Below are 19,018 nucleotides of genomic sequence, written 5' to 3'. Positions count from 1 at the left end.
GCATTTTTAATGATGACTCTCGCTTTTACCATCACAACATTTTCTACCTTGTGCTACATTTTTGCAAGCTAAAAATCAATTCAAAATCTTCTGTATTATAGCTTTTTATAATTATCAAACGTGATTGCCATAAACATCTTTTCCCCATTGCCTTCACAGACGTATGTCTCTTTTACCCTTTGCAAACATCTAAAAAGAGTTTCAAACAAAGGCGTCCGATGGACCAAGAACAGCCATGCAAAATACCTGGACTTTCTCTAATTTACAATGAAGAATCTCCCAAGCAGGAAAGCGTATCGGAGGCGCCATCCATAAATGAGAATTTGCAGAACCAAAGAAATTCTTCCCCTGAAGAAAACAACGGACTCCCCAAAGAGGATGGGTCTGTAAAACTAAATTCAAATGAACTTGGAATAACCCATGAATCCTCTTCGCCTGAAATAACTGTCAAAGATGTTTCTACACAACAAAAATTTGATGGAGATTCAGTTTCCAAGGTAGAAGAATCTGAAAATCGAACAACAGAACAATCAGTGCCTTCAATGGATGTTTTAGATCTTGCACTTGCAAATCCTGCATCTTCTGTTGTTCCTTCGACTACAAAGCCGGTTTATGTTGACAATTCCCTCAGCACAGTTGAACCTTCTACTATTCCTACCCAGCCATCTGAAGGGAAGGCGGTACAGCAAACAGAAAGTGAAGAAACCCCCAAATCTGTTGCGTCTGACTCAAGCTCCGACTCAGACTCTGATTCTTCACTGGAAAGCTCTTCTGAGTCTGAGTCGGATTCTGACAGTGATAGTACTTCTAGTTTGTCTGAAGTAGAGGAACCTGAAAAGGTAGAAGTGGAGCATGAATCAGAGGCCACACCTCCTAAAACTATTCATGAATTGCCTGAGGAAGTGTACGAGCGGCCAACAATTGAGCTGGGACCCGATTCTCCAATTGAACCTTTGGGACAAGTATTACAGGTTTTAAAAAAGGAAATAGTTATTCAAAGTGACGTGCAAAATGAAGAGCTTATTTTCGATGAGAAAACAGTTCTCTGCTTTGAGGATAAGACAATCGTTGGATATATCCATGAAACTTTTGGGCCTGTTTCTTCCCCTTTTTATGTTGTAAGGTTTACAAATGAAGATGAATGTGCATCTATCAATCCTTCTGTTGGCAAAAAGGTGTTTTATGTTCCTACAATGGCGAATCGACTTGATCCAGAACCGTTAAAATATATCAAGGGAAGTGATGCTAGTAACGTATATGATGAAGAAATCAACCCCTCAGAACAAGAATTCTCAGATGATGAAGCGGAAGCTGCTGCTAAACAAAGCAAACGTAAAAAGAAAAGAAAGACAAAATCCACTTCTCAGCCTTCAATGGTTGAAGCCGAAGTTTCTCGTTCGCCAATACCAAGAGCAACCTCGGTATATGCTTCACAAACATCAGTTCCTTCTCCTGTTTCTTCTCTTCCTCCTCGCATGCCACATACAGCGAGTGCTCCATACAACTTCTATCCCGTTCATCCTGGTTACATGATGCCACCCCCTCCAGTTCCGCTCTCCAACTATGGTCTCCCTATGCCTGATGCTGCTTCTTTTCCTCAACCTAGAGAATATGCTAGATCGAGCATGGCACCCCAATTTCAGGCGCCTCAAATGGGCAATTCGGCAGTACCGCCTTCTAATTTCCCTATGTCACCATATCCAGCAACTTCTCAACCGGGACAAATTAAGCCGATGCCATTTCCTCGAAGAGATTGGGGATAATAAAAGCAAAAGAGCAGTTTTTTACTTATCTTATATTACGTTCGGAATACTTGGAATTTCATTATACAAAGTATTGGATTTTTGGTTATTATACCGCCTAAATTATCAAGTTTCTCTGGTTGTAAGACGGAACGTTGCATTTCTGTCTTTTTTTGGTTTTCTTTTAATTTCATATGGATTTCTTGGGTAATAACATTGTGGGTAATGAATAAAAAATATATTATTGTGGAATGTAACATTGTAGTTTGTAATACAAAATGCTTTTTCTCTTGTATACACAATAAAAACTGTAGTTTGCATTTGCCTTGCATGTCAACTTGTTTACTATAAGTGAATATGAATTATGACTGAACAAACTATGTTTGTAGGGAAAAACTAATGCTTTCCGGTTTGATATAGAAAAAGTAATGATTGAAAGATTTTGTAGTAGCAAATGTTGGTTCACGGCAATACACTATTAACTAGAGCAGCTCACGCATTGTATCTACTAATACCATTGACTTAGGAAAAGCTAAACACATTCTTTGATTGTAAACAAAATACTTCTTTTTCTTCATCAGAAGTATTTATATTGCATAGTTTCAAGTGCTTTGGGATTAATTATGTCTTATTAAGAAGTTGTCGGTTACGCCGTTCCAACAAAAAGGAATTCTTGTTTCAACCGTATATATATATTCTTTCTTTAATAATGAGCTCCATAAAAGTTGGTTTTTTGGGACCTAAGGGAACTTTTAGCAATAAAGTGAGTTTTAGCTTTTGCGGTTTGAATCCAAGGTCATGCTTATTAACTAAATGAAAGGCAGCGCTCTTAGCAAACCCTGATGCCGCTCATATTTCGTTACCGACGCTATCAGGTATGCCATCAAAGAATAAATAGCATATTAACTTCCCAAAAACAGCTGTGGTAGAGGCGGTTGAATCACGTCAAGTAAATTTTGGACTTCTACCAATTGAAAATTCTACGAATGGATCTGTTATTCCTGCTTATGACCTCTTAAAATACAACAGGGGCATAGCAGTCCTTGATGAGATATTAGTACCCGTTCATCACTGTATTATTGGTCATTCTTTAGACAATGTTTCCAGACTTTTGAGCCATCCTCAGGCTTTTGGACAATGCACGGGATGGATCAAGAATAACCTGCCTGGTGTAACTTCTGTACCGGTCAATTCTACTAGCCATGCCGCAGAAATGGCATCAAAAGATCAAACTGGTACTACACTGGCGATTTCTAGTCAGCTCTGTGCTGATACATACAATTACAATATCCTGGTCAAGGATGTTGAAGATGACCCAAATAATTGCACCCGATTTCTTCTACTAGCTTCTCGTGTTGTCAATGAGGTTTCGATTATGTCCGAATTTACGAGAGAAAAAAAGGCCTTCTTGCAGTTCACCCTTTCTCACCCAAAAAAGCTTAACCATATCTTTCGAATGCTTCTTCAAGAGGATGTAATCTTTACTAACTTAGTCACACGTCCCTCATCTCATAATCCATGGACCTACGTGTACTTTATTGAGTGTGTTGGTTTGTCACTAACAATGTTGTTACGAATCGAATCTATCTGTGATGAATTTACTGTTATGGGAAATTACGAAAACAAGACTACGAGAGTAGTCTAAAAACGCCTGGTGATTTCCATGATAAGTTCTATCGAATAATAAAAGTATATATATTGCAACGTAGAAAAGATTATTGCACAGTCATAAGTTAGTTATAAAAGAAAGGAAATTCAAGTTAAAAAAAATATTGGTATAAAAAGAGAGCCTTAAAAGTTTTAGTCAAACGCGTAAATCAAAATAGATAGATAGAAAAAAAATAAGGCTTTTTGAAAGCAGACAGCTAAAAGGTCATCATGATAATTGTGTAACTAAGCGGAAATCCAAGGACAAAAATACATGTAATCCTATATTGTTTTTAGTTTACTCTTCTTTTTGTTCATTGGAGGCTTCCCGTTCTTCCCCCTTTGAAGCAGTATCATTAACAGCTTCCTTTTCAGATTCGTTGGAAACCTCTTTCTTTGCTTCGGAAGTAGATTCATTTTTCTCAACTTCGTCAGACCTGGTGATGGATGCTTCTTCGGCATCTGCAGTGGCAGGCTTCTTAGTAATTTCCTTATCATCAGAAACCAAGCTCATTGGTTTGTTGTTTTGAGGAGTATCCATTAAACCAAGATCTTCTTCTTCCGCTTCTTTCTTCAACAAATGGTCATCATCCTTGGAATGGCCGTAAAGTGGAACGTCTTCCAGGCCGCTTTCCAAAACAGCGGTTGAAGAACTTAAGTCTTGTTCGTTAGGATTTCCTTGGTCCTTCGGAACAACAGCGGTTTTCTTGGTCTCTTGTTTCTTATGTTTTCTTCTTTCAGCCTTACGAGCTCTATACTTTAGAATATCAAGATAGGACCATTGTTCACGGGGAGGACCATATATAAGACGCAAGGAGTTATCTTCCTCATCAACTATCCATTTTCCGTTTTCCATGTCATAGGCCACGATTGCTAAAAAGTCGGCCCAAGAACGGGCTATGACATATTTGGTATCCTGATCACGACCAAACAGAATTACTTGACCCCAATGACCAGCCGGGCCTGGAGCAAGGTCTACGGCGATGTTATTACCGACAAAATCCTTGGCGAATGGAATCCAGCCAGGATGAGCATAAACACATTGAACAGCACCCGGTGGAAAAGAAGATTGGCGAGAAGCTACAGCTTGATCAATTTTTCCTGCTATAGTGGCTTCGGCATAAGATTGAGCAACACGACGCCAGAGTTCAGATTCTTCCTCAATTTCCTCAATATCCAACAATGTAATGCCAAACAAGATACCGGTAAGCTGTCCACCACGATCTTGACCGTCATGAATGTACAAGCTTTCTCGAACGTCACGAGGTAAAGTGCATTCCAATTCATACTCGAGACTGTCAACATCAGCGGCAGTAGCACCAGGGCACAATTGGCAGTACAACTCGTAATAGTTTTCTTCAGCCCAACGATCAATACGTCTCCAAGACTCAGAAACTGGAGCAGGCAAGGAAGCAGTTCCATTAGGGCTAATATCTTGCATTTGGATGTCCATCGCGCTGTTTGCAAGCTCATTGGAACGGCTTCCAGGTACGTAAGGAACCTTTGTTGGTGCTTGAGAACTTACGTTTGAAAGATTTTGAGTAGAGTTACTCCTGCTGTCGCTCAACAATCCAGTTTGACTAGCATTGACGCCAGTATACCCAGAAGTTGCAATGGACTGTAACGGAGTAGGAAGTCTCGATTGCTTATCGCGTCGAGAAGGGTTGAAGGAAGGATCTGCGTGTCTGTTAGACGTTGTCAAAGACTGGAAAAAGGAAGAGACTGAATCAGCCATGGACGAAAACGCGTTTTTTGTCATTTTGAAGCAGTTGATTTCAGATAGAAGATGAAAAAACAAAAATAGCTAAAGAATGCTTGGCTTAACGAAGAAGGCTAAGGGAATAAGCACAAAAAGAAGGTGCGGAAAAGGGAAAATTTTCTTCAGGAAACACAACGTAAGGTATACGACGCAAAGAAAGATCAATGTGCTTCCTATAAAATGACTACCTTTGAAGCGATACGCAGAATCAAAACTTTTCAAAGGACACAGCAGTAAAGTCAATCAAATTCGGTAAAGGGTCAGAAGTTGAGGAAGGAAGCAAGGGTAGTAGTATTCCATGACAAAGTACCCTCTTAGGAGAGCTCGAAAAGACTTGTTGGAATACGTTATAATGTAAACTTGGAAAGAAATCGAATAGGTACGTATTTAGATGAAAATTGAATCGGCTTCATGGAAACGCATTTTTAGTATTTGACTATATGTCTTTGGCAAACAAGAACGTTCATCGTTGGATTCGCATTACACTAAGGAAATAGATTATTACTCTAGTAGTAGTACAGGAAAAAACAAGCAAACTAGCAGGTTTTCTATAAATACATTATGTAAAGTCTTCAACAACGATGAAGATTTTTACGGGTGTCAGCAGTAAGCTCCAAACCAATTCCAAAAAAGATTGTTGTTTAATATAAACGATAGGGTTTACCCATAGTAGACTTAATGACCAAAGATCCAATGTTTTGCCAGCCCTTCTTAAGCAAAGAAACCAAGAAGTTAATCGAAAGCATCACATTAGCAATCAATTGGTCTTCAGTCATTTCGACGTGTCCAACGGCAACACCCAAACAAAGGACCTTCTTCAATTGAAACTTGATGGTAGACTTGACTTCGACAATCTTTCCATACAAATCATCATTGTGAGATACTGGAGTAGGGAATTTACCGGCTATAGCCATCGAGTTAGTAAAAACTCTTCCTTGTCAATGTTCAATCATTGAAAGGTGGGGCCTGCGGTTTCCTACGCTCCTTTCAAACCTATCTAAAAAGGCATAGTCTTCCTTTTTTGTTCTACAGCTTTTCAAAGGAGATTCTACAGCCCTCTAGTTACATTATGTTTCATGAACGTATCAAACCACCAAAACGCAGTGGAATGTAGTTCCATCCAAACATTTGATACTACAAGTTTTACAAGGAGAACGTAAGCAATGGGAAAAAAAAAAGATGAACGAAAAGTTAATCCTCCGTTTTCCCATCAACCGTTAGCTTTACACCACTTACCTTTAGACAAACCAGGACCTAACAAACGAGGAATTTGCTTGATGAGGACTTCAGAAGCAACAAAAGCGTCATACTTCTTGGCCAATTTCTTGACGAGCTTCTTGTTCTTGTTCAGCTTCTTCAAATCGTCGACAGACATGGCATCGACACCGCCATGCTTGGCACGGTCCAAATCATGGGCGTCACCAAGAATGCAGAGAGCCATGTTAGGACGGGGAACATTAGGTAACTTGATGGTTCCGGAAAAACGCTTGTCACGTTGAGGATCATAGTTCTTCAAACCGATTTGAAGTTCAACGGTTTCGGTGAAATGACGCTTCTTCTGTTCGGAGCCCTTCAAAATACCATCAATGTTGGTACGAACGTTAGCAACTGAAACTTTCGACATTTTCAAACTTTTTTTTTGTATTGTTAACGTTTAATGAAGAGGACGGTTTCTGCTGTAAGAGTACTGTTGGTTTCTTCCCGTGACTGCTTCTTTGCTTAACGAGTATTGATCGCTTATATGCTAATGTACTTTGTGTAATTTAGTGTGCTTAATGTAAGTAAATAAATAAATAAATACATTCGAAAATAAATGCTAAAAGTTCAGTTTCAAGCCATAAGATACATCCTATCAAATAATATTCAGTGATGTATTCAAAACAATTCGTCATTCATTACTTATTTAAAAGGATATAACTTTAGAAAAGGAAGGTCTGGCAGGAGGAGGTGAGCGAGGGCGGATCGAGCGATTGTAAGTAGAGTAACCATATTTTGCATACAGCCAGCCAAAAATTCCTCCTCCTAGATGAGCAGCATGATCGAAAAAGGTGTACTTGGCAAATCCTTTGGAAACAAGGCCCCACGTGTCAAAAGCCATAAGACCCAATAACGCTACACCAATTTTGATGGGGATAAAGGGGAGAAAAATGATGGAGACAGAAGCATTTGGAAAAAAGTACGCAGTGGCGGCAGCAATGGCATACACGGCACCACTAGCACCCAATGATCCTGGATGAGCTTTGACACCAAAGCGCAGGCGATGATGGAGCAACGAAGCTAGGTTAGAGAACAATATGGATGAAGTATAGAAAGCCATGAACTGATTTGTTCCAAAGACGTCAAGAATCGCTGGAGCAAAAGAATAAAAAGCCGCCATGTTGAATAGTAGATGCCAGCCTGACTGATGGCTAAAAGCGGATACAACCATAGAGGGTAAATTTATAAAAGTAGGATTCATTACAGCGTACTTTTCGAGGGATCTATGAAACGCAGGGATCCTCCATAAAGCGAATATACCCACATTTATACCTATAATGGAAAAAATGACGCTTCGGTTCGACGTGCGATCAATAAGACTTCGAGAATTCCATACGCTAGGTTGTTTTCGTTTATCCAAGTATTGCGCTGCATAAAATGTAGCTGAACCTATTCCAATTGCAAATGTGATAGGTTTCCATAAGGGCGTGGGTCGAACATTTTCTATTTTTATCCAAGGTCTATAATAAAACCTTTTTTGCCCAAAGGTCCGAAAAAGTTTCTGAGAAAACGATGAATTCATTCTTTATCCACTATCAATGTATCCAATCCTCAGCTGTTTTACCCAATATTTAATGTTATATGAATTGCTTCTGTACAAGTAGTATAACGAAAGTCAGGTAAAGGGAAAGTTAAGGATCATGGTAAGGACTGACGAAATTGTTCTTTAAAAATAATTTAAATTTACATTTTTATTCATAAAAATTGCTGTACCCAATTCTACAAGTTTTATTGTTTATCATCGATTGGTTCTATGTAGAACTTGATTAACAATGAATCAATGGATGAAACCTTCAAGATCAAAGGAAGAAAAAGAAGGAATTGAAAAACGAGAAACTACTATAAAAGTCAGTATAGCTGGAAAAGTTTCTAGTCTTGATGAAAGCGCCAAAATTCTTTCTGAAAGCAGATACATAATTATTTGACCAAAGAAAAAAAAGTATTATATAATAAATGTATAAAAGGCATCAATAGTTCCTATGGAAACACGTTAGCTTTAGATAGTGTTGTATAAAACATGCTTTCGTCTTTGTTTATGGTGACAAAAATAATCAGTGCTAGCTAAAAAACCAATACTTATAATATGAGCATCTCTCACGATTTTTGGTTGCTTTTTCGTTTTATGTTTTTAATTAATTATTGAATATTTTCATCCTATAGACACGTTACAGACTGGAAACCATTTCCAATGATTCATACCTTAGAAAAGAGATCATCGGGTGCATGTGGATGTTTGGTAAGATTAAAGACTTTTAAAGGGATACTCTTCTTAATCTCTCTCTTTTTTTTTTATATTTTGAAAGCTTGTTATACTCTTTATATCTTTAATTTAATTTCCATGAATTTTTGTTTGTTTACAAATTGGCCCCCACGCGAGTACTCAATGGGGGCACCGTATAAGAAACGATGGGCAAAACACTTCGACATTTGCCTCGACATCCATGGATTTCGCATGCTTCTAGTAATTCAACATGGGATGTCCAAGCTGTGGATCAACAGCATTTGAATCTGACGTTGCATCAGGAAATACGTACTGGTAAGGAGGTGAACGACCATTTTTGAAACATTCAGTGAACGATAGCTAACAATTGGTGATTATAGTTTGGAGTGCGGTGTTGTCGTTGAACAAAATGCAATTGTTTCAGAAGTAACTTTTGGTGAAGCGTCGAGTGGTGCAGCTGTTGTGCAAGGCTCTCTCATTAGCCATGATCAGACACATGCTAGACCAATGGGGGGTCCATTTCGAAGCCAAAGCTCCTTGGAATCCAGAGAAATGACTATTGCGAATGGACGTCGTCGTATATCTGCTCTAGCAATTGCTTTGAAACTAAACGAACGCCATGTTGAGGCTGCCGTCCGTTACTTTACTCTTGCGATCAATAACAATTTCATCAAGGGCCGTCGGTCGCAGTACGTCGTTGCGTCATGTCTTTACATCGTTTGTCGTTATTCGAAAACGTCTCATATGCTTATTGACTTTTCCGATATGCTGCAAATTAATGTCTTTAAACTTGGCTCCACCTTTTTGAAATTATGTCGTACTCTAGAGATTACATTACCTTTACTAGACCCTTCTTTGTATATTAGTCGGTTTGCTGCTCTTTTAGAATTTGGTTCCGAAACGTCTCGTGTTGCCAACGATGCAATCCGTCTTGTTGCACGCATGAATCGAGATTGGATGCAGATTGGTCGTCGTCCTGCTGGTATTTGTGGTGCCTGTCTGTTAATTGCTGCTCGAATGAACAATTTCAGAAGAAGCGTTCGTGAAATTGTGCATGTGGTAAAGGTTGCAGATATCACCATTCAGAAGCGTCTCGACGAATTTCGTACTACGGAAAGTGGTGATCTATCAATCGCTGACTTTCGTAGCATTTGGCTGGAAGGTCAATGCGACCCTCCTAGTTTTGCTCGAAATCAAAAAACTTATTCCAACTCTTTTGATGCAGTATCGTCCTCTCCTCCTATAAAAGAATCACCGTCTCAAATAGAGGGAACAAATGTCCCAAACACACAACCAAGGGAAGCTTCACCTGCAATAAAATCCGAAGAATTATCACAGAAAGTCAAGATGGATTCTCAGGAACAGCGGTCTCAACTTCTTGAGGAATCTAATAATATTCGAAAAGAGGTTTCGGAAACCCTCAAACAGGAGGATTTGAAAAATCTTTCTTCCCAGATGAATGTTAAATTGAGCGAAGATGAGATTGCTTTAGCCGACGTAGATGATGAAGAAATCCAAGAAATATTGCTTGATAAAGATGAAGTGGAGACGAAAACTCAAGTTTGGATGGAACTGAACAAGGAGTATTTGGCAGAAGAAGAAGCGAAAAATCTAAAAATACAAGAAGATTTGAAGAAAGGAATTGTGAAACAGCCTCGCAAACGACGAAAATATCGCCCAAAGGATAGTACCAGTGATGGTCTTGCCAATACTCCTGCTGAAAGTGCGAAAGAGATGATGCAACAAAGAGCATTTTCGAAAAAGATCAATTATGAAGCACTTGATATGTTATTTAACGAATAGGTATATTGCATTTTTGTAGTTTAGGTCATTTAATTTTTTACGGGGTTTGCTAATTAATTTTAATTCTTTTTTTGGAGTTTGTTATCTACCAGACAAAAAACATATCATGTATCTTATAAATCAATTCATAAACAAAGGCTTTATGGTCTATATTATTAGCAATCGTAAATACAGCGTAATTTTTAGCATTGTGTAATCTAAGCAAGTCTGAGCGGTACTGTTGACCCAGTACTTCCCCGATAAATCTTTGGGATTCCTCTAAATCGTCGTGGTTGAGGTAGATAACTATCATCTTTAAACTGAAACCTTCCGTGATCATCAACTAAATAATTGTTAGCAAATTGCGGAAAACCGAATTTAAGTTTTCTTTCAATAAAGAACATACCTTTATTCGAACGTTGTTGTAGAGTATAAGAAGAAGCAGGAATTGGTGATGAAGGAGGATGACTCGGTGGTGGTGGTGGAGGAGGAAGAGTCTGTGAATTTCCTGATGAGACTCGTGAACTTTTAGGAAATTGCGAACTTATTGATGGAGCTGGCTGAGGAGGCAAAGGAGGCGCTTTTGATGGTGCAGGCGGAGGAGGTGAAGAAGGCATGTTCGAAGGACTGGGAGAAGACGGTATTTTTTGGGGCAATGAAGAAGGAAGACGAGGAGCAGAAGCAGAAGCAGAGGGAATAGAAGGTACTGAAGGAGGAACAGGAGGTGCTGAAGATGTAGGAGGAGGAGGAGGAGGAGACATAGGTGTAGGTGATTTCGGAGGCTGTGGTGGGGAAGCACTTGACGAAGTGTTTCCTACTTTTCGAAGCTTTGGCATTCCTTGTGCAAAGAGGCCTCCCAAATTAGGAGCACCAGCAGGAACAGCGGGTTCGTTCGATACAGTGGAACCAGAATTAGGCACGGGAGGTGCGCCTGATGGTTTACCAGAACCAGAGGATACCTTTGATGCGTCTCCAACAACACCACCACCGCCAATAAGAGGAGCAGACCGATCATTTGTTACTGCCTTTTTCAATTTAGTTCCTTTTTGAATGGAACCTAGTAAAGCAGACCGATCCTTTGTTGCAGGAGGAGGTGCCGGTGCAGCTGCAGCAGGTGCTGGAGCGGGAGGAGGAGGAGGTGCCGGTGGCATTTTTACAAATTTGTAAAAGTGAACTCAGTCTAATCCAAGAAAAAAAAAAAAAATCCTTGCCTCTACTTAGTTTTGGGAATAATCAACAGAATTGGCAAGAGTAAAGGCTAAGAAGTAATTCCAATTGAAAGAAAGATACAAAACTCTAAGATCTAATAATAGTAATTTTTAGTAAGCAATTATTTTAAAAACCTGTTTTAAGTACCAGTATTGGCACTTGGCATCTGGAGTAGAATGGAATAGAGTCGATATCATTGAGAGTAGCATTGTTACTTCTATTTTTAATGTAGATTCAAGCGTATCAAATCTATACCATTGCCAAAACCACGGTATTTTTTACGATTTTGGTCGTAAATCCATTAGAAAAATTATTAAAATAGCTTTCTATGTCTGAAGTAGAAGTGAATTCTTCGAAGGAAGAAAATGAAGATTTGTTTGGGGCAAGCGAGGACGAGAGTTTCACAAAAGATGAAGTTGAAACAACGAACAATGAGTTCGAGAACGAAAAACTAAATGAGAACGACGAATTGAAAGATCGCTCAAGTGATCAAGGGTTGTTTTCTGATGAAGATGGAAAACAGGAAGGTCCAGAGCAAACGTAAGTGACCGTTGGTTGGTAAAAAGCATTCTTCTTGCAAGAAAAGGTTCAAGAGAAGAACGAAGAACGTCAATTAGCATCTTGCAACGTTGTTTGAATTTTTACGAAAATGAAAAATGCAGGAAAGTATTAACCTATTAATTAGTGAGCCTGTAAAAAAAATCTTAGAATCAGAAATTCCCAATTTTCCTTCTCCTGCTACACTAGATGCAAAAATATTTCATGCTCGCATGCCGAACTTCTTGTCGGTGGAACAATCTCCTTTTGACTCTGAAAAATATGCTGTAGAGGCCGAAGCGGATGAAACATTATTAGAACATGATGTACAATGGGGACAGCGTGTAAAACACAAGGTAGATAATACGATTCGATGGCGCCTTGATGAAGCGGGAAACCAAGAATCCAACACTCAAGTAGTCCAATGGTCAGATGGTTCTTATTCTCTGCGTATCGGTAATGACATTTACGACGCTCAATCAAAGATGATAACTCAACCTACATTTCTCACAACTTCTCATGAAGCTCAGCATCTTCTCCGTGTCCAAACGGCATTTCAAAGAAGTTTTACATTTTTGCCTTCTGCCATCAGTACAGCAACTACCTCTAAACTTCCTTCTATGCGTATGAGAGGCGCTCAACTTAGCAGTAGAGGAGTTCAAGAAATTATTACCGAGAAAGATCCTGAGCTTCTTAAGCGCGAAGCCGAAAAATTTGAAGAAGAACGTAATCGTGCGCGGCGGCGTCTTGAGAAACGAAAATATCTCAATAATTACAAAAACGGGATGGAAGAAGAAGAAGAAGATTTTACGTCCTTTGTTGGTCCACGTGGTGTCTATCCTCAAAGGGATGAATCAGGTGAACAGGATCGCATGGATCGACTAAAAAGAATTAAGCAGGAAGGGGCTGGAGAGTACTACAATAATGAGAAAAATTATGAAGATGAAGAAGATGAAGAAGCTCTTGACGATTTCATCGAAGACGAGGAGGAGGAGGAAGAAGAAGAAGAGGAAGAACCCGTCAATCAATCTAAACACTCTCCTTCCAAGAGATCTGTAAGCCCTGAAAGTGAAACACACGAAAGCGGGAGTGCGTCTCCAGATAAGAGGCCTGAAGCATTAAGTGAAGCTGATAATGAATCAGGTGAAACGGACAATGCAGGACAGCGCAGACCGCGACGCCGCATCATTGAAAGTGATAGCGAATGATCTCCTTCGTGATTAAAATGAAAAAAGAGAATTTTCTAAGGAAATGTGTAGACCTCTCACCCAATTTTTGTTAATAATTGATCGTCAGTTAATTTACTCGTTTTTCATTCTGTACATAAGTTCTAGAGTATGAGAAATATCATAAAAAAAGAAAAGATAACATTTATTATTTCGTTGCATGTCGAACACCGATTTAAATACGGTTTCGGAATTACCTTATGCATCATTAGTATGAGATAGATGGGCATCCATACGTTTCTGATCAGTCTCATTGTAGCTGAGAACAATTACATTATAAGATTATTAAATCTATTAAAAAATCACACGGGTAGCAATTATGAGGCCATTTACCAAAGAGTATCATACTTCGGTGTACTGGAAGAGGAACTAGCCTGACCAACTGCTACAAAAGAAGACGGAGCAAACCTGTTAGGACTGGCTATTTTTGATCGTTTCGTATTCATTTCTAGTTCATTTCTGTGGGATGCTAATTTTTTGCGCTGCTCGAGATCAGCCATTTCCTGCAGTTCTCTAAATTTTTCTTTACGCTGTTGATTCTGGCGTTGCTTTTTCGTCGGAGGAGTTAAAGAAACAGACTTTCTTCCGTTTTTAGATTTGGAAACGACTTGAAAGCCAGACTCGTCAAAATCATCATCATTATTCTTCAAGTCCAAAGAGGGAATCTGCAACACCTTTACAGTTTCTTTCAATTTCAAAGAAGATGGTGTACCAGAAGGTGTGCTACCAACTTTTTCTGGCTCTTCAATTTGGTTTTCCGGCTTCTTCGAAGCTATCGGAGTTGAGCTAATGTCTTGCTCATGCTGAGGATCTTTTTTCTTTGAGGCATTCTCTTTTCCTTTTCCATTCTGCTGCTTGCTTGATGGCCTAGAAGCAGTATCTTTTTTCTTTCCACTAACGTGGGTTGACTTATTTGACTTTTCAGTTTCCGTTTTCACGGTTCCTGAAGGCAAAGTAGTGGGCTTTTCAGGTGCAACCTTCTTTTGACTATCGTCAGCCCTTATCACCTCTTCTTCTTTCGAAGTCGCCTTGGAGGGTTTCTTTTTCTTTTTGTTGACTTTGACATTTCTACGGGGCTTCAATTCAGTCTTTCCACTTAATGATTTTTTGGAGTTTTCAGTAATCTTTTGATAGAGGTAATAAGAACCTCCTAATAGAATTCCCCATTGGATGAAAGCTGCAGTATAGCCCATTGCTTTTTGTTATTTTTCCAATTAGCAGAGTTGATGTTGGAGAAAGTGCCGTGCTCTTGGTAGGTGCGCTGGATGGGTGAATGTGCTTACGGGAGTCAATCATAAACAATCTAAATTCACCTTTAAAGAGTCATATAAAACAAGAAAATTATGAATTTATTTAGAAAGATTACTTAAAATTAATACCTTTACTTCTTACTTTACCTGGAGTCAAAGCTTTATTATTCCAACTATTAAAGCATTCATGCTTAGCTGCTTTCAAATATTAGTATTTCATTTCTATTCTAAATATATAAGAGTACTCAAAAACGGTTTATCCCATGTGTAAAAACCTGAACACTAAGGATGGTGAATGATTCTTCAAAAGCAACTTCTTTTCCATAAATTGATAAACATATTATGTTATTCAAAAGAAATAAAATTAATATAAATACACGTCTCCAGGTTACCAGCTAGAAATTATTGTAATTGGTAATACCTTAGTTATGGTTCATATGATTATTATACATATTTCGATTATTCGGAGTAATTCCATGAAAATTAATTATTAGTAATTTTCGAGTTGGGTCATCTATCCAGATGAAATGGCTTCTCGTTTTTAGTTTATCGATTGCTTAACATTCAGTTGGTCAGAAAAAAGCACATAACCCCGAGCTAGGCCATCCACAAGATTCTTATTTTCTTCCTCAAGCTTTTTTGTATACTTCAAAACCTTCTCTAACTCATCCGTTAATGATTCCAGATCCTCCACGGACACATATCTTTCCTGACATAACAGATATTCGACAAGACGTATCTGGTTCTGCAACTTCGCGTCTAAAACGACTGCATTTTGTTCATAGTATTTAATAAATGGGTCTGGATACGTTTGATAAAGCGGACGAAGTAAGGTTTCTAATGATGAAACTGTATCGTTTAAGCACCTTTGTAGCTTTTGATTTTGATTCTTTGTATTTTGGAAAAACATAGATGCTCCTTCGTAATCTTCATTAGCTGTAATTTTGTGCATTTCATTTTCTTCAGTAGAATACGTTTCTGGTAAAATAGGTGCGTTTGCATGCGATTTTTGGGGCTCCTTGATAATCAAAGTACAATATGAGGTATTTCCTTTCCGTCGTTTGACTGAATCATAATTTCCTCGCAATGATTCCATCTGCTGCTCCCGTTTCTTTAGTGACATTGACAATTCTGCTTTCATAGCCTTTTCAATCTGGTTCTTTTTATCCAGAGAATTCATTATATGTTTATTCTCTCTTTTCAAAAATTTATTCTCCTTTTCCAACATGCTGGTTTTATCCTCTTGGGCTCGTTTTTCCTTTAAACTTGTGTCCAAATTTCGCTGCAACCGTTTTGACAATTCTACATTCCTTTCATGTTCAATAGAATCAGTTTGAATCCTTTCTAATAGCTTTTCCTTTTCTTGAACATCAGCATCGTTTTTCCTTAGTAGTTGATACAAAACATTTACGACTTGACATTTGTCTTTCACATCGTCTGAAAACCGTATTTTTTCCTTTTGCAGAAAGCCTTTTTCTCTTAAACTGTAATTAACATACTGAATTGATTCCTTCAAATTAGTGGAATCGCAAAATACACTTGTAGCCATTTTTTGTATGAAAGGGTCGTTTACATTGCATAAAACTGTCTGAATGAAAGTGTCGCCTTAACTTTGTAGCAAAAGAAGACATAAGCACTTAATCATAAAACGACATAAAATAAGTTTAAATTATAGACTATTAAACTATCATGAATCTTTATACGCATTCTAAAATTGTTTTCAGAATGTAAACATTCGCGGTGAAGAAGAATAAACCGGATAACCATAATGTAATAAATACAGAATTTCCAAGAATTTCTAGACGATACGCGTTTATAAGCCAGACCGCCTGACCAGCTATCCACAGAAGTAGACAAATCAAACCTTTCTTGCCAATAAGTTTTGAGTTTGGCAGAATTAATGGCAGAAATATTAGATACCACAGAAAATACTAAAACGTGTTAGCACTATCGATTAAATACTTAGCATAAATGAATGTACCTGACTTGTGCAAACTTTGTTGAAGGTTACAAATGCAAATGTCTGTGCGAAAAGCGTACCAGCAAAAGTCTTTTTAGAATAAACAGCAGCAATTAAAGTACAAAGTAGAATCTGAGGAAAAAAGGCAAGGAATGATGTAAGTTTCTCCTTGGAGGCTGACTCAAAATAAAGGCTTAAATGATGAGCTGAGAAATTATGCCTATGATCTGTTCGTCCAAGGTGGTATATATAAGTATGCTCTAAAAATGGACGTCCATAAATGGTGTACATGAAGAGGTTACACACGGTGAATATCAGAAGAGAGCCAAATAATATCTTTATTTGATTAACAGAAACAGAACAAGCGACTCTTTTCCAAAGAGATCCTTTATTCGATGTATCTGCATAGTAGAATAAAAACGCGATTCCATAGATAAAGGGATATATTTTGAAATGTACCGAGAAGCCAAGTAAGAAACTTGTCAACCATACATGCTTTCTTTCTAAGAGTAAAATGAGTGCAACACTCAAGACACCTAAAATAGCCTCGCAATTTCCTCTTGTGCTAATTACGGCAACAAGTGGATTTAGGATCCAAAATGAAGCATATAGCAGTGATTTTTCTAGAGACAGTTTACGGTTCAAAATTTTGATGATAATCCAACCAGCAACTATATCACATATGGAAAACATGTACTTTCCCCAAGATGGAAAGCCAAATTGAGTTGGCAACAAGAAAATTGCCAAAAGAGGTGTATAGCGATATGTATCCCGCATATAGGGCGATTCACCTAGAGAAACATACCTGGCTGCGTCAGTAAAGACAAAATAATCAACGTCTGTATACTTAAGCGCAGATTTACTATCATGCCAATTTCCGTAGTTGATGAGAATAACCCGTATAATAAAACCAACTATTAAAAGACAGGCTGACATAGATGGATAATAAACATGGAAGTAATAAGATTTAAGAAAGTTTTGGATAATTCTATCCTTTAAAAATTGTTTATCATGATACAGTCGAACGGTCGATTGCAGAGAGAAAATATAATGCAACAGGGCCTCATTCACTTCTGGCGATAAAGCATCTAATATACTTAATTCAGAAGGAGCAAATATTTCTTCAGAATGCTGAGAAGGAAATGAACGTAGTTGTGCGCATCGGTGGGCGACGGAGTGTAAACGTTTTCTATCATCGTCTGTTATGTCTGCATCGGACCATTCAAGGAAAGAATCAAGAATCCCACTTGCAAAAAAAGATGAAGCATTTTTATAATCCAAACTCTTCAAAGAGGCCACTCCTTTCATTAACTTCGCTTCTGTGTCACGGGATATACGTGAATTCTTTAGATCATTGTCTTCTGCTTTCGACTTTGTCTTCCTAACATTTAAGCTAGAATTTTCTTTCAATAATTTCCAATGTAAGGATTTCAGTAACCAAGAACACAGAAAAGACAATCGTAATCGAATAAAGGGTTCCAGATAGGTAGAAGCAGCATATTCATAGTCAAGGGAAAACTCATTGCAAATGTCTTTTATGCTATCAAATAAATCCTTATGGGAGCCTAAAAGAAGCTTCTGTTCCTTGTTTTGCTTCAAATTGTCAGAAATTTCCAACGCAGTAATGCTACAAAAGCCTTGAACCAAATACACCGAAAAGCAAGCTAGAGGAAAATAACTAGAGCTAGTGTTGAGAGAAGGGCTTGATATAAGTATAGACTTTGATTTTTGCATTTGTACAAATACAGCATACGCTGAGCATAAACTAATACATTTGAATGCAGCAATTCTAGGAACAGTAATACGGAAACAAAGAAGGAAAGCAAGTAAAGAGCACATAAAAAATATAATACTTCCCCACGGCAGGACCGAACGATCCATTGCTGAAACACATACGGCAGCACTTGCCAGTCCAATAGTCAAATAAACATGCCATGTACCGGAAGCAAACTTTTGTGGAACATAATAGTTTCTCCTTTTCATAAAAACGTAGACAGATGAAGTGAACAACAAGTGTCCGAACTGACTAAGGTATTCTTCCACAGGTACTTGAGCAATCGTAAATATTGTTTTTCGAGGTACGATTGATATCAACTGTAAATGAAAAAAGAAAGATACAATAGCGGTATAGTAAAGAGAAAGGTACATACATGTAAGCCATTGCTGCCTCCATTTTTTAAACAACCAGCTCGGTCGAAGCACAAGCGCGATTCCAAGTAGAGGAAATAAATGATAATAAACGAAGATCTCAAGATATGTTTCCATTCAATTTTAACGATAATAGGTCTGAGGACAATAGTCCATCTGTTTATGCCTTTGTAAACAAATACAATGAATGATTGTACAAGTTTGTTTTGGCTAAATAATAAGGATCTATACACAGAAAATTCTGTATCAAAGATAAGAAAGCTATGTTATAATCCTTTAT

At 38.1% G+C, this 19,018-nt stretch overlaps 11 protein-coding genes across 11 annotated transcripts; 4 read left to right on the top strand and 7 right to left on the bottom strand.

The window, feature by feature from the left end:
• Nucleotides 1-33: 33 nt before the first annotated feature.
• SPOG_02801 (snoRNP assembly factor Naf1) lies at nucleotides 34-1,994 on the top strand. The gene has a single exon (XM_013165463.1). The coding sequence runs from the start codon at nucleotides 219-221 to the stop codon at nucleotides 1,761-1,763; it is 1,545 nt and encodes a 514-aa protein (XP_013020917.1). The 5' UTR covers nucleotides 34-218; the 3' UTR covers nucleotides 1,764-1,994.
• A 113-nt stretch (nucleotides 1,995-2,107) lies between these two features.
• Nucleotides 2,108-3,552, top strand: SPOG_02802 (phrenate dehydratase). The gene is made up of 3 exons (XM_013165464.1): nucleotides 2,108-2,505; nucleotides 2,563-2,617; nucleotides 2,663-3,552. Exons 1-3 carry the CDS (start codon nucleotides 2,452-2,454, stop codon nucleotides 3,385-3,387), a joined length of 834 nt encoding a protein of 277 aa, XP_013020918.1. The 5' UTR covers nucleotides 2,108-2,451; the 3' UTR covers nucleotides 3,388-3,552.
• SPOG_02803 (cell wall biosynthesis/cell cycle regulator) lies at nucleotides 3,380-5,650 on the bottom strand. Its single transcript, XM_013165465.1, has one exon. It carries the CDS (start codon nucleotides 5,146-5,148, stop codon nucleotides 3,688-3,690), a length of 1,461 nt encoding a protein of 486 aa, XP_013020919.1. The 5' UTR covers nucleotides 5,149-5,650; the 3' UTR covers nucleotides 3,380-3,687.
• SPOG_02804 (60S ribosomal protein L10a) lies at nucleotides 5,581-6,833 on the bottom strand. Its single transcript, XM_013165466.1, has 2 exons — nucleotides 6,385-6,833; nucleotides 5,581-6,052 (listed from the first exon to the last, which is right to left on the bottom strand). Exons 1-2 carry the CDS (start codon nucleotides 6,770-6,772, stop codon nucleotides 5,790-5,792), a joined length of 651 nt encoding a protein of 216 aa, XP_013020920.1. The 5' UTR covers nucleotides 6,773-6,833; the 3' UTR covers nucleotides 5,581-5,789.
• A 4-nt stretch (nucleotides 6,834-6,837) lies between these two features.
• Nucleotides 6,838-8,195, bottom strand: SPOG_02805 (rhomboid protease). Its single transcript, XM_013165467.1, has one exon. It carries the CDS (start codon nucleotides 7,925-7,927, stop codon nucleotides 7,052-7,054), a length of 876 nt encoding a protein of 291 aa, XP_013020921.1. The 5' UTR covers nucleotides 7,928-8,195; the 3' UTR covers nucleotides 6,838-7,051.
• A 641-nt stretch (nucleotides 8,196-8,836) lies between these two features.
• On the top strand, nucleotides 8,837-10,566 carry SPOG_02806 (transcription factor TFIIIB complex subunit brf1). Its single transcript, XM_013165468.1, has 2 exons — nucleotides 8,837-8,941; nucleotides 9,007-10,566. The coding sequence occupies exons 1-2, from the start codon at nucleotides 8,877-8,879 to the stop codon at nucleotides 10,427-10,429; spliced, it is 1,488 nt and encodes a 495-aa protein (XP_013020922.1). The 5' UTR covers nucleotides 8,837-8,876; the 3' UTR covers nucleotides 10,430-10,566.
• On the bottom strand, nucleotides 10,453-11,899 carry SPOG_02807 (verprolin). The gene is made up of 2 exons (XM_013165469.1): nucleotides 10,815-11,899; nucleotides 10,453-10,751 (listed from the first exon to the last, which is right to left on the bottom strand). The coding sequence occupies exons 1-2, from the start codon at nucleotides 11,557-11,559 to the stop codon at nucleotides 10,627-10,629; spliced, it is 870 nt and encodes a 289-aa protein (XP_013020923.1). The 5' UTR covers nucleotides 11,560-11,899; the 3' UTR covers nucleotides 10,453-10,626.
• On the top strand, nucleotides 11,881-13,546 carry SPOG_02808 (RNA polymerase II associated Paf1 complex). Its single transcript, XM_013165470.1, has 2 exons — nucleotides 11,881-12,157; nucleotides 12,303-13,546. The coding sequence occupies exons 1-2, from the start codon at nucleotides 11,946-11,948 to the stop codon at nucleotides 13,360-13,362; spliced, it is 1,272 nt and encodes a 423-aa protein (XP_013020924.1). The 5' UTR covers nucleotides 11,881-11,945; the 3' UTR covers nucleotides 13,363-13,546.
• On the bottom strand, nucleotides 13,478-14,639 carry SPOG_02809 (uncharacterized protein). Its single transcript, XM_013165471.1, has one exon. It carries the CDS (start codon nucleotides 14,571-14,573, stop codon nucleotides 13,710-13,712), a length of 864 nt encoding a protein of 287 aa, XP_013020925.1. The 5' UTR covers nucleotides 14,574-14,639; the 3' UTR covers nucleotides 13,478-13,709.
• Nucleotides 14,640-14,826: 187 nt separating this feature from the next.
• On the bottom strand, nucleotides 14,827-16,252 carry SPOG_02810 (mitotic-spindle disanchored Msd1). The gene has a single exon (XM_013165472.1). It carries the CDS (start codon nucleotides 16,177-16,179, stop codon nucleotides 15,172-15,174), a length of 1,008 nt encoding a protein of 335 aa, XP_013020926.1. The 5' UTR covers nucleotides 16,180-16,252; the 3' UTR covers nucleotides 14,827-15,171.
• Nucleotides 16,189-18,946, bottom strand: SPOG_02811 (pig-M). The gene is made up of 2 exons (XM_013165473.1): nucleotides 16,612-18,946; nucleotides 16,189-16,561 (listed from the first exon to the last, which is right to left on the bottom strand). The coding sequence occupies exons 1-2, from the start codon at nucleotides 18,853-18,855 to the stop codon at nucleotides 16,328-16,330; spliced, it is 2,478 nt and encodes an 825-aa protein (XP_013020927.1). The 5' UTR covers nucleotides 18,856-18,946; the 3' UTR covers nucleotides 16,189-16,327.
• Between the last annotated feature and the right edge of the window lie 72 nt (nucleotides 18,947-19,018).

Source organism: Schizosaccharomyces cryophilus (assembly GCF_000004155.1).
Source record: "Schizosaccharomyces cryophilus OY26 unplaced genomic scaffold supercont4.1, whole genome shotgun sequence".
In the NCBI taxonomy this organism is placed as follows: Eukaryota; Fungi; Ascomycota; class Schizosaccharomycetes; order Schizosaccharomycetales; family Schizosaccharomycetaceae; genus Schizosaccharomyces; species Schizosaccharomyces cryophilus.
The sequence above is the reverse complement of the archived record's forward strand: the minus strand, read 5'-3'. Positions and strand labels throughout refer to the sequence as shown.